Below are 14,663 nucleotides of genomic sequence, written 5' to 3' on the forward strand. Positions count from 1 at the left end.
AACACATAGTTTCCCCACCAAAAATAGTCTCTTTGGTCGGAGAACACATTTGATATTTACCTAAACTAGCAAGTGTTTGAGTAGACCGACATTAGCCCCAATACGTTAGTTTCTAACTAGAAAAGCAAATGCTTGAACTTGAGAAGCTTCCGGCCCAGTAGGCCAGTAATACTCACTAGGATAAGTGGTCGTTCAAATGAAATATATTAGTAAACAAGAATACTAAAAGCACGATACTAGTTAAAGCTACTGCCATTTTGATTTTACATTATTATGGATTTCATTTTTGCTATGAAATGTGAAACCAATGAAGCATAATTTGAGAGAGAAAAAAAAGTATTGATCTCAAAGGAACTTAGATACCTATTTCCCTTGACATCAAACATGAGTGATCAACCATGAATTAGAGAGAGAAATGACTTTCCCTGTAACTGGGTTTTAGGAGGCAAAATATTGACTAAAAAAGATCTTGGAAAAACATAAAATGGTCTCCCACAGCTATGCAAGTAGACACGCACCAAAAAAAAAAAAAATACAACATTATACAAAGATTTTCTCTACACAAAGCAGTCATGAAGAAAGCATCCAAATGAGCATATGCAATTCAACCACGATCATCCATAGGACATCATCTCTTTGAGTTTATTCATCAAATTAAACAGTTTTCTTGCAGTCCCAATTTTTCCACACAGAGGAAAAAGGTTTGATGATTGAAGACATAACCAAGGCAGCAGCTCACCAAACTCGATAATCTGCCGATGAACCATTGTCACTTGTTTTGTTGAGGAAAAGCAAAATGAAAAGATGAGAAACAACTAAAAACTTTTACCCTAGCTCCGAGATAAGGCCAGTGCTTGAAGTAAATTCTGGTTGAGATAATCAGAAAATAACAGAAGCATCCCTTCTCTTCAAAGTGGATGATCCAAGAGATGAAATGACCACGAGAGGAAGAGGCAGACGCACTACAAGGTTGATGACTGCGAGAGGAAGAGGCGGACGCCAGACGGGGGACGCATTACAAGGTTGAGAGGCGAGAGAGAGAGAGAGAGAGCCGTGCTACAAGATGATAACGAAAGAGAGATCGGCAACGATGATTCTTTGGGGCATTCAATCGTGCCTGGAGACAGAGAGGGCGAGAGAGAGAGAGACACCGATTGGAAAGAGACGGGGAGTGTGTGACATTTTAACTGTTGGCTTTTTAGTAGTGGAAGTGCAATCCAGCGATGATGGCTCAATAAAAAAACACTTTTCAATGCGTTAAGAGGCATCCTGTTCGGCAGAGTTCTAAGCGTAACCTCATAACTGTGCGGGACAAGGGTGAAATTTATACCCCCCGTCCCACCGTCCACCTTGTCTACCTTGTACAGCAGAGCAGACTATGCCTGATAGAAAATTATTAAAACCGAACACACACGTTCTGTTCTGTGCGTTCCATTGCTATCAAATGGCCTCCAAAGGTGGCCAATAACGTCCAAGTGATTATTTTCCTAAAAACACAATATAATCGGATAGGACATGTAATCATTCCCTCTTGGGCCGCCACTGCTTAAAAAAATAAAATGATCCTTTGCTCACAATGCACATACACAAATACAAGCTTAGAGCTAAAATAAGAGAAACCAGGCAGCATCTCAAATAAGAGCAACCAGACAGCATCTCAAATAAGAGCAACCAGACAGCATCTCTCCTCAAACAAGCTTGTGGTTAAAGAACTATTCGTTGATAAAGCTCACCTAAACAGACAACTTCATGACTTCGTTCAGTACACTTGCTAGCATGGAAGTGTAAAAAGGATGTCATTTTGCGTGTTCTTTCATTATGTTGAGGTATATCAACAAGAAATTCGAGGTACACTTGACAACAAAATGTTTGCCAGTGCACTGACGATAGCTAATTAGCATTTGAACCTCATCCGCATCATCCGCTCATCCACTTTCTACATTAGAGCAGCATCACAGCCCATAGATACATTCAACTTTTAACGAAGCAGGGAATCACAACGCGCAGCAGATTCAGATCTTCTCAAGCACCATGCACCAATTTGATTTGTCATAGAATCGTTCACGAACTTTCACATTCTTAATCCCAGATGCCAATCTGTTAGCCAAGTGCACATCCCACTGTATTTGTCAGTCAAAATATGAGCCACCTAAAAAAATAATGCAGTTTCAATATCCTTTTTACAAGCAAGCCAATTTCTTCCAGATCTTTTGAATACAATTTTCAAATTTGTCGTTCATGACCAGTATCACTTAAAATAAGTGGACCTCAGAACGAAATTTTAATTAAAAATTAGAAAAATTATTGTCGTGTCCACAGTTGTTCCACAGTTCATTCTAAAAAGTAAGACCCAAGAAAATTGTCACACAATGTTTTACTTGCCTTTAGTGCATGCTACAATTACTAGACGTGATTACAATATTGCTTCATTTTTGTTATACTTCCTGATATCACAGGAAACTGGCATCAGAAATGGTATCCTTAACAGGGTACTTATGTGGAACACCTGTTAACAAGTTCTCCCAGATGATAAGATATGGCATGCTAAGACTGAATGTTTTATACTTCTTCGGTTCTTCCACCATGAGTTGCTTATTCATCTTCAAACAGAAAAATAATAATAATAAGAATACGTAACACGTAGCCCAAACGGAGGATAAAATTTTAAAGCAGCAAACTCAAGTGGACTAATATGCACCTTTCAGAATAATTCAGGGAAAAAAAGATTGAAACAACCACGTGTAGAGAAAGGACAATAAAAGAAGAAAAATTTTCAGGCAAGTCCACAAAAAGGTCACAAGGATCATTTCGTTTATTGCAGAAGATAGACAAAGAAAGAAAAGCTCATACTCCTGATTTTTACTTTATAGTAAATATGAGTATCAAGTAGGGCTAAGAGCATCTGCCGAATCAAGGAAAGAGAGTGTTTGAAGAGAGAGAAGCACTCCTAGGATTTTCTTTCCGTGTGGCTTGATCAAGGGTCTCCTGTGGACTTGTGGTAATAGGCAGAGGGAAGAGAGCAGCTTTAGGTGGGACAGCAGTATGTTCCCTCCGTTGGATAGCCTCTGTTGATTGTGGGCCCATAAACTACTTTTCCAGACATTGAGGATAGAATTTGGCTTTGATCTGTTTCTGAAAAAATGCAGTCACAACTTGAAGCCAGTGAAGCTTTAACTCTGTCGTTGCTGGATTTGAAGACTATCTTCTCATGCACATAACCCATTGACAGGGAACAGGCAGGGTTTGGCTGGCAAGAACCCTCAACACTTGAATCAAGTATTAGCCAACAGAAAATGACGATCGCCCAAAATGAACCAGTCCACATTGCATGGAAAACATGGTTTATGTTTTCCAAAGGGTACAAAGGCCCCCGTGCTGGCTCAGACTGCCCCATGGCCATACTAAGAAGCTTACCTTGGCTCTTAATTTACACTGAATATTGCCCACTCATGGCCCACACATCCCATTTGAATGGCTCTCAGAGGTTATTGTATCGATCCTATGGCAAATGATGCTCTCATATATCGATCTAGTCATCCATCAACATAATTCCAATGCTTACAGTACCTCCTCCTATGTCTATCCTGTTTATTCCTTTTTATTTTCTAATACTAGTTTTGGGTTTTTTCTACATAAACATTGAAACAAACTAACAAGCTATGTAAAATTCTGCTAGTCACATAAAGGTCAGAAACTTATTCATAACATATAAACAAATAAAGCATGTGAGAGAGCAGAACAGGGAATTAGTGAATATTTCCAATAGAATTGTATGTATTTGTTATCCAAAACCACCTAATAGTTAGGAAAACATAACTGAACATGTCATGCAACAACGAGGACAATGAGGATAGCGAACGTCCAAACCCAGTGTTGTAAATATTGGATCTGGTTACAGGGCAGCATGAAAACCAATGAGTGCTGTCTAACATGCATTCGCCCGTATCGGGTTATATCGACCCTGCTAAATTAAGATGAAAATCTTTAGTAATATTAGCCCCATAAAGGCTAATAAAGGCTGCTTCGGCTGACACATAGGTCATTATTTTAAGGGGGGATGTCAGCTCCCTTATCAAGTTATCATTCTGCCTTCTTTGAGAACTGATATGCATCAGCCAATATAGACCGATATCTATAACACTTACTAAAAATAAGAACATCAAATGCAAGTTGCCATCGAAACCTACAGATTGTACACAAACTACTGCAGTGAAATGGGATAAAAAAGGAAAACTAAAAAGAAACGAAGGAAAACATGCAATACACACAAAGCATATAGAGAAGGCCTTACCTTTCAATTTCACCTTCAGCAAATACGTGATAATACCGATTGTATACTACAGCTCCCTTCTTATCATCTTTAGTTGCCAAACCACATGCAAGAGCAGAAGCAGATGCCCCAGCTATCTCAGCTCGATGATAAGGCAAATGCCATGGCACAAAATACTCTTGGTGGCTAAGAGTTTTAGATGGCATGGCCCTTGGCACATGCTTTCTTTCTTCAGAGGCAACTGATGAGCTTTTATCCCCTAAATGCATAGCCTTCTTACAGTCATGAACATTATTATAGTTTTCATCTGTTTCTGGAATGCTTTCCAATGTGATTGCTAACGAACTGCGAGTATCATCACAGTTTGGTTCTACCCACTCCTCATCGTACTTGCAAGTAAGAGGAGTCCACTTTTTAAGCAATGAAGTATCCTCCTGTTCCACTGCCCAAACAGTTATAAGAATTAAGCCACCCTTTCGGACTGCCCTAGCCAATTCAGATATTGCCTTTCTCCTCCGATTTTCTGTGCTTAAGTGATGTAATACAGCTATAGAAATCGCTGCATCACCGAAGCCATCTCTGTAAGGAAGATTAACAGTATCTGCAACCATGACTTCATGTCCTTTATCAGCACATATCTTAATCAACGAGGCACTTATATCGCATCCCAAAAAGAAGCATTGCGGATTGAAAGATAAATACTTCCCATTTCCACATCCTGTATCCAAGACTACAGATCCCGGCTGCAGCGAATTCAAAAATTCAGCAACCTTCGGCCACTTTGCATATCTTGTTGAGCTAAAATGAGGAGCAATTGCATCATAAACACAATGAACATACTTTTTTTCGATATCAGGAACTGATTCAATACTAGAAGAGTTTCCAGGCTGCGCGCATCTATCAAAATCAGAAGAAGACATTTCACCCGGGGGCCCGCCGCTTTGTTCGGCTGCCGCACAAGCCTCGACACTTGAAAAGAAGCCATTGGTGTGACTGCATGAATTAAGATTTGCAGACATGGTGGCCGATTGAGACTTGAGATCAACGCCTAGAAACCATCGATGTCGCGGATTCAGCCCAATTTGCGTAGATCGCTCGAAGAAACTCAAGGCACTGACTGTTGATGTTTGTTCAAGTACCGGAAGGTGTTTCAGACCGTGGATGATCATCAATATCGCTGCATCGGCCTGGGAAAGGAGAAAATGGGAAAAAGAAAGTAGGCAGATGAAAGGAAAGGACCAGAATACATCAGCAAAACCATGAGTTGGGTAGATTTTGGGTTGCTTTTGTATTAACTTGACGACAGTAGTTCTCTCAATTCATGAAAATTCTACATAGTAACAAGGTAAAACCAAGATTAGCCCTAAACTTCTACAGTATGGCTGCATTTGGGATTTGGAAACAGTATGAGAAATACAGGATTTGACTATGATTCGTGGAAAAAAAAAAAAAAAAAAAGGCCACGTTTACTTCGAAACTTACCCGGCCTTCACCAAAATCTCCAGCAGGCGCTTTGAAGGTGATGGTGAATGCGCGGTTGGCGGCGTCGATAGTGTTGGCTGCCCACGGACCTGCTCGACAGATAACCTCGACAGTGAAAAGACAGAGAGTTTAAAACCTTAAATATCGGCGTCTAAAATATCGTGAGAAACTTCAACCGATGTGATTCGTTCTCCATGTGTTGATGTTCCTAATAGGAGAAAAATAGGACTTAATTAAATATGAGAAGCAAGGGTATTCTATTCGATAGATAAAGAAAATGTATATGGATAATAAAAGTGGTAATTTGAAGGGCGCGCATTAGATAGATAAAAGAAAATATGGATAAAGCAGTGATTCAGAAAACTGTACTGCTGGAGGATAGACCTCCTGCCCTTACAAAAAAAAAAAAATTGGACTAAGCTGAACATAATTAATCCCATCTCTGCTCGGCCAAAAAAATAAAAGGCCAGAAATTGGAACTGTCCCCGATCAAAAAATGCTGAGTTCTTGAACCAGCGTCTAAAGGCGCTTCGTGACCTCCCTCCCTAGCTGTGTTGGAACTTGGAACTCAGGCAGCGGAACAGCTTCTAAACGAATCTTTTGAACGGCAATAGGAACAGGGAGAAGAAGAAAAACAGTCAATAATTTTCGGGTTTGCTTTTGTGAGGCGCCGACTAAGGTTTTTCTCCATAAAACCCTAAGTCAGGGAATCACTAGGCTTATATAGGCAAGCTGTTTACTAAAAGGTGATAAGTAGTCAGACAAAAGAGATTGTGATAACACAATAGTAAGATTTAGTTAACCGTACATTCAAATAAAGTCTTGTTTTCGAGGACATGATTAACACTCAAAAAAATTAAACACGGCAACAAGATTGAACAGACTGGTTTTATGATAAAAAGGTAAACAATCAAATAAAACAAATTATGATAATGCAATAGCGAAATTCATTTTACAATACATCAAATAAAATTGTGTTTACAAAGATGTAATAAGCATTCAAAAAAACTAATTGCAACAATGAATTTACTAAGAGATGATAATTAGTAGTGCAATTGCATTATTCATTTTATGATACACTCAAGTAAAATTACATTTACCGGACGTGATAAGCATTCAAAAAATTGAATACAATAGTGACACTATGTGGATAGGTTTGATAATAAAAAGGCATTTTATATGAGACAATAAGCAGTCAAACAAAAATCGTGTGATAAAGCAACTAAAACATTCATTTTACGTTACACTCCAATTAAATCTTGTTGACAAAGACCAAATAAGCACAAATAGTTGTGCGTTAATGCAAATGTCGGATTTATTTTATGATACATTGAAGTAAAATCATGTTTACAAGGACCCGATAAGCATTCAAAAAAATTAAATTCGACAATGAAACTGTGTGGACTAGTTTTATGACAAAAAGATGTTTACTTAGAAGCAATAAACAATCAGACAAAACAAATAGTGATAACGCGCAATAAACAATCAGACAACAAATTGTGATAACGCAACTCTAGGGTTTGTTTTACGATACACTCAAATAAAATCATTTTTTACAAGGACACGATAAGCACTTAAAAAAATTAGATGTGATAATGAGATAGTATGGATAGGTTTTACGGTAAAAATGTATCTACTAAGAGGTGATAAACAGTTGAACAAAGCAAATTATGATAATGCAACTATAGGATTTGTTTTACGATATACTAAAATAAATCATGTTTGCAAGGATGCAATATGTACTCAAAAAAATTAAGTGCGATAACGACACTGTATGGACTAGTTTTAATGTAAAAAGGCATTTACTAAGAGATGATATGCAGTTGGAAAAAAATTGTGCGATAACGCAGCTACAAGATTCATTTTAAGATACACTCAAATTAAACCATGTTTACAAGAATGCTATAAGCACAAAAAACAATGTGATAATGGAACTGCATTATTTGTTTTATGATACACTAAAGCAAAATCATGTTTACAAGGACATGATAAAAACTCAAAAATATTAAATGCGACAAGGACATTGTATGATCTGGTTATATGATAAGAAGGCAGTTACTAAGAGTCGATAATCAATTCGTTTTGGGATACACTTAAATAATATTGTGTTTACAATTTTAGAATAAATTTCAAAATTGTGCGATAACGCAACTGCAAGATTCCTTTTACTAAACATTAAAGTCAAATCATGTTTACAAGAACATGATAAGCACTCTGAGAATTGTGATGACACTATATGGATTTGTATAATAAAAGGCATTTACTAAGAGTCGATAACCAGTCAGACAAAGGAGATTGCAATAATGCAAATATAGGATTTGTTTACTTTACACTCAAACAAAATCGTATTCACAAGGATGTAATAAACACCAAAAATCATGCAATTACATAGTTGTAGGATTCATTGTTTAGTACACTCAAGTAAAATCATGTCTATAAGGATGCAATCATGCTTGAAAAAATTAAATGTGACAACAATACTGTATGGACTAGTTTTACAATAAAATAGTGTTTACTAAGAGGCAAAAAGGTGTCACACATAATAGATTGTGATTACTCAACTGCAATATTCGTTTTACAATATAGACAAATAAAATTGGGCTTACAAAGAAGAGATAAGCACAAAAAATTGTACAATAATGCAACTACGCTCAAGTAAAATTGTGTTTATAATGGCGGGATAAGCACTTACAAAAATTAAATGAGACAACTAATTGTATTTATGATAAAAAGTCCTTTACAAAGAGGCAATAAGTAGTCAGACAAAGCAGATTACGATAATGCAACTGCCAGATTTGTTCTAGGATACAAAATCTTGTTTACGAGGAAGCGATAAGCACTCAGAAAAGTTAAACGCGACAATGACTATATGAATTGCTTTTACAATAAAAAGGTGTTTAATAGGAGGTGATAAGCTGTCAGACAAAAAATCATGCGATAATGGTACTACAGGATTCAATTTATGATACACTCAAATAAAATTGTGTTTACAAGGACACAATAAGCACAAAAAGTCATGCAATAATGCAACTACATTATTCATTTTACAAACACTCAAGTAAAATTGCATTTACAATGATGCAATAAGAACAAAAAATCATTCGATAATGCAACTATAGGATCCGCTTTACCTACACTCAAATTTAATCGTATTCACAAGGATGCAGTTTGGACTTAGGAAAATTAAATGCGGCAACGACACAACGTGGACTGGTTTTATGTTAAAAGACATTTATTAAGAGGCATCAAGCAATCAGACACAACAGATTGCAATAACAAAACTGCACGATTCATTTTATGATATACTGTAATAAAATTGTGTTCAAAAGGACACGATAAGTACTCAAAAAAATTAAATGTGACAATGACAATATTGGAACTAGTTTTATGATAAATGTCATTTATTTAGATGTGATAAGCAGACAGACAAAAAATCACGTGATTACATGCATCAACTATAGGATTCATTTTATGATATTTTCAATATGATATTGTTTGCAAGGATATGATAAGCACAAAAAATCGTGCGATAATACAACGGCATTATTCATTTTACAATACGCCCAAGAAAAATCATGTTTCAAGGACGTGATAAGCACTCGAAAAAATTATATGTGAGAATGGTACTATATAATCATGTATCATGATAAAAAGGTGTTTACTAAGAGGCAATAAGCAGTCAGATACAATAAATTGCAATAATCCAAATGTAAGATTCATTTTATGAGATACTCTAACAAAATCATGTTTATGAGGATGTGATAAGCACTCGAAAAAATTAAATGCGACAACAAGACTATATGGAGAGGCTTGACAATAAAAACACATTTACTAAGCGGCGTTAAGCAGTTGGACAAAAGAGATTGGGATAACACAATTGTAGGATTTGTTTTATGATATCGTGAAATAAAATCATGTTTAAATGGATGGGATAAGTACTCAAAAAAATTAGTTAAGACAACGACAACGTGGGGACTGGTCTTACAATAAAAAGGCATTTACTAAGATGTGACAAGTAGTTGGACATAACAAGTTGTGATAATGCAACTGCAACATTGTTTTTACGATTCACTCAAATAAATTTGTCTTTACAAGGACATGTAAATAACAAAAAATCATATGATAAGCAACTGCAGGACTTGTTTTACGATATGCTCAAATAAAATCATGTTTACAAGGATATCATAAGCGCTTGAAAAATTTAAATGTGAAACAACACTGTATGGACTAGTTTTTTTGATAAAAATGCATTAACATAAATGTGATAAGTAGTCAGAGAAAACATATTGCAATAACACAACTATTGGATTGAGTTTATGATACACTCAAATAAGATTGTGTTTTCAAGGACATGATAAGTGCTCGAAAAAAATCAAAAGTGAGAACAATACTATATGGATTGGTTTTACAATAGAAAAGAGTTTACTAAGTGGCAATAAGCAGACAAAAAAAAAAAAGATTGCAATAACGCAACTTCAGGATTAACTTTCCAAAACACACAAACAAAATCATGTTTACAATGGCACGATATGCACTAATAAAAAATAGATGTGACAATGAGATTGTATGGACATGTTTGATGATAAAAATGTGTTTACTAAGATGCATAGGCAGTTAGATAAAATAGATTGTGATAACGCAATTATAGAATTCATTTTATGATATACTGAATAAAATTGAGTTTACATGGATGCAATAAGTACTCAAAAAAATTAAATGCGACAATGACATTATACGTACTGATTTGAAGAAAAAGAGACGTTTACTAAGAGGCGATAAGCAGTCAGACAAAAAATCTTGTGATAACCCAACTACAAGATTCATTTTACGATGCATGCAAATAAAATAGTGTTTACAAGGACGCAATAAGGACAAACAATTGTGTGATAAGGCAACTATATTATTTGTTTCATGATACACTCAAGCAAAATTCTGTTTACAAGGACACGATAAGCAGTCGAAAAAAATTAAATGTTACAATGACAAAACGTATTGTAATTATGCTACTATAGGATTCGTTTTATGATACACTCAAATAATATCATGTTTACAAGAATACAATAAACACAGGAAAAAAATAAAAGTGATAGCAACACTCTTTTGACTAGTTTTATGATTAAGAGCATGTAGTAAGAGGTAATAAGCTGTCGAAAAATATAGATTGTGATAATGCAACTACAGGCAAGGATGTGATAAACACTTGAAAAAAAATAAATGCGACAAAGACATTGTTAAAAATGCATTCACTAAAAGTTGATAAGTTGTCAGACAAAACAGACTGCAATAACGTAACTGCAAGACTCATTTTATGATACACTCTAATAAAACCATGTTTACAAGGACAATGTATGGACTAGTTTTACAATAAAAAGGCATTTACTAAGAAGCGATAAGTACAGACAAAACAGATTGTGATAACACAACTACTGGATTCATGTTACGGAACATTCAAGTAAATTCCTATTTACAAGTATGAGATCAACATAAAAAAATTGTGCAATAATGTAGCTGTAGGATTTATTTTACAATACATTCAAGTAAAACCGTATTTAAAAGGATGCAATGGCATTCAAAAAAAATTAAATGTGACAATGGCACTATATGTACTAGTTTTATGATAAAAAGGCATTTACATAGAGGCATAAAGTAGCCAGACAAAATAGATTGCAACAACATAACTACAAGATTCATTTTACGATACACTAAAATAAAACCGTGTTTGCATAGATGCGATAAGTACAAAATGCCGTATGATAGCACAACAGCAAGATTCAATTTGCGATTAACTCATGCAAACTCGGGTTCAAAAGGCCATGATTTTCACTTAGAAAAATTAAATGCAACAACGACACGGTACTACAACACATACAGTGTCATTGTTGCATTTAGTTTTTTTTAGTGCATATCGCATCCTTGTAAACACGATTTTATTAGAGTGTATTGTAAATCAAATCCGACATTTGTGTTATTGCAATATATTTTGTCTAACTTCCTATTACCTCTTAGTTATGGCCTTATTATTGTAAAACCAATCAATACAGTGTCGTTGTCATATTTAATTTTTTATAGTGCTTATTATGTCTTTGTAAGCATGATTTTAGTTGAATGTATCGTAAAACAAATCATGAAGTTTTATTATCGCATGATTTTTAATACTTATCGCATCCTTGTAAAAATAATTTCGTTTGATTGTATCGTAAAACGAATCCCGTAGTTGCATTCTCACATGCTTTTTTGTTTGAGAAACATGATAAGCACCAAAAATTGTACAATAACACAACTACAAGATTCGTTTTACGATACACTCAACTAAACTCATATTTACAATAACACGATAAGCATTTCAAAAAATTAAATGTGACAACACCATGGTATTGCTTATCACCTATTAGTAAATGCTATTTATCATAAAACCAATCCATATATTGTCATTGTGGCATTTAGTTTTTTTCTGAGTGCTTATCATGTCCTCATAAACATTATTTGCTTGGTGTATATCATAAAATGAATCCTATTGTTGCAGTATCGCAATTATTTTGTCTGACTGCTTATTGGCTCTTAGTTAAGGCCTTTTCTTCCATAAAACTAAACAACACAGTGTCATTGTTGCATTTAAATTTTCACAACATTTATTGCATCCTTGTACACATGATGTTACTTGTGTGCATCGTAAAACGAATCGTGAAGTTGTGTTATTACACGATTTGTAGTCTTTATCGCATCCTTGTGAACATGATTTCATTTGAGTGTATCGTAAAATGAATCTTGAAATTGAATTATCATATGATTCTTTACCCGACTACTTATCGTCCCTTGGTAAATGCATTTTTTATCGTAAAACCAGTCGATACAGTGTCATTGTTGCATTTAAATTTTTTTAGTACTTATCAGATCCTTGTAAACAAGATTTTATTTGAGTGTATTATAAAATGAATCTTGTAGTTGCGTTATCGCATGATTTTTTTTGTCTGATTGCTTATTGCATCTTAGCTAATGCCTTTCTATCATAAAACCAGACCATACATTGTCATCGCATTTAGTTTTTCCAAGTGCTTATCGCATCCTTTTAAACATGGTTTTATTTGACTGTATTGTAAAACGGTTCCTACATTTGCGTTATCGAAATGTACTTAGTTCAACTGCTTATCACCTTTTAGTTGAGCTCTTTTTATCGTAAAGCCAATGAATATAGTGTCATTATCGCATTTAATTTTTTCAAGTTTTCATTGCATCCTTGTAAACATGATTTTGCTGAGTGTATCATAAAATAAATCATGAAGTTGTGTTGTCACACAATTTTTTATTGAGTGTATCCTAAAATGAAACTTGCAGTAGTGTTATCACCTAATTTTTTGTCTGACTGCTTATTACCCTTTATTAAACACCTTTTTATCTTAAAATTAATCAATACAGTGTCGCAGCCACATTTAATTTTTTTGAGTGCTTATTGCATCCTTGTAAACATGACTTTGCTTGAGTGTATTGCAAATTGAATTTACAATTTCATTAACGTATGAATTTTTGTGCTTATCGCGTCTTTGTAAACGTGATTTTTTTTAGTATTGTAAAATGAATCCTATAGTTTTCTCTGACTGCTCATCGTTGTTGTGCAAATGTTTTTTTATCACAAAACCAGTCCATAGAGTGTCCTTGTTGCATTTAATTTTTCCAAGTGCTCATCGTGTTCTTGTAAACATGATTTTACAAGAGTGTGTCATGAAACAAATCCTACAGCAGCATTAGTGCACGATTTTTTGTGTTTAACACGTCCTAGTAAACACAATTTTATTTGAGTGTATCCTAAAATGAATCCTACATTTGCTTTATCACAATCTCTTTTGTCTAACTACTTATCGGCTCTTAGTAAAGGCCTTTTTATTATAAAACTAGTCAATATAGTGTTATTGTCCCATTTAATTCTTTTGAGTGCTTATCACGTCCTCGTAAAAATGATTTTACTTGACTATATAGTAAAATGAATCATGAAGTTAAGTTATCACAAAATTTATAGTGCTTATCGCATCCTTGAAAACACAATTTCATTAGAGCGTTTCGTAAAACAAATCATACAGTTGTGTTATCGCAATATGTTTTATCTGACTGTTTATCGTGTCTTAGTAAATGACCTTTCATCGTAAAAGTTAGTGTATACAGTATCATTGTGCCATTTAGGTTTTGTCAGAGTGCTCAATGTATTCTTGTAAACACGATTTAACTCGAGTGTATCATGAAACAAATCATGTAGTTGTGTTATTAGAATCTATTTTGTTCGACTGCTAATCACCTCTTAATAAAAAACATTTTATCGTAAAACCAATCCATAAAGTATCATTTTTTCCTTTAATTTTTTTGAGTGATTATCATGTTATTGTAAACACAGTTTTATTTGAGTATATCGTAAATCAAACCTTACAATTGTATTATCACAATCTATTTTGTCTAACTGCTTATTGCATCTTACTAAACACCTTTTCATTGTAAAGCCAGTCCATATAGTGTCGCTGTCACATTTAATTTTTTGAGTGCTTATCGAATCCTTGGAATCATGATTTTGCTTGAGTGTATCATAAAACGAATCACGTAGTTGCGTTATCACATGATTTTTTGTGTTTTATTTGAGTTTATCATAAAATGAATCATGTAGTTGCATTATCGCGTGATTTTTTGTTTGACTGCTCATCACCTCTTAGTACATGCCTTTTTATCATAAAACCAGTCCATACAATGTTGTTGCATTTAATTTTTTTCAAGTGCTTATCGCATCCATAGAAACACGATTTTATTTGAGTGTATCCTACAACGAATCATGTAGTTGCATTATAGCAATTTGGTTTGTCAGACAACTTAATGCCTCTTAGTAAACATATTTTTTTTACCAACCAGTATATACAATGTCATTGTCACATTTACT

The 14,663-nt window shown here is 34.6% G+C and overlaps 1 protein-coding gene across 1 annotated transcript in view; it reads right to left on the reverse strand.

The window, feature by feature from the left end:
* Positions 1–1,543: 1,543 nt before the first annotated feature.
* The window catches only part of LOC116263365 (tRNA (carboxymethyluridine(34)-5-O)-methyltransferase), a 37,680-nt gene continuing 24,560 nt past the window's right edge, over positions 1,544–14,663 (reverse strand). Inside the window, exons 4-6 of the mRNA XM_031643074.2 lie at positions 5,753–5,857; positions 4,292–5,457; positions 1,544–2,097 (exon numbers count right to left, since the gene is read on the reverse strand). Coding sequence (XP_031498934.2) covers positions 2,013–2,097; positions 4,292–5,457; positions 5,753–5,857 — 1,356 coding nt within the window. The 3' untranslated portion in view covers positions 1,544–2,012. The remainder of the gene's footprint in view (positions 2,098–4,291; positions 5,458–5,752; positions 5,858–14,663) is intronic.

This window comes from Nymphaea colorata, chromosome 10 (genome assembly GCF_008831285.2).
Source record: "Nymphaea colorata isolate Beijing-Zhang1983 chromosome 10, ASM883128v2, whole genome shotgun sequence".
In the NCBI taxonomy this organism is placed as follows: domain Eukaryota; kingdom Viridiplantae; phylum Streptophyta; class Magnoliopsida; order Nymphaeales; family Nymphaeaceae; genus Nymphaea; species Nymphaea colorata.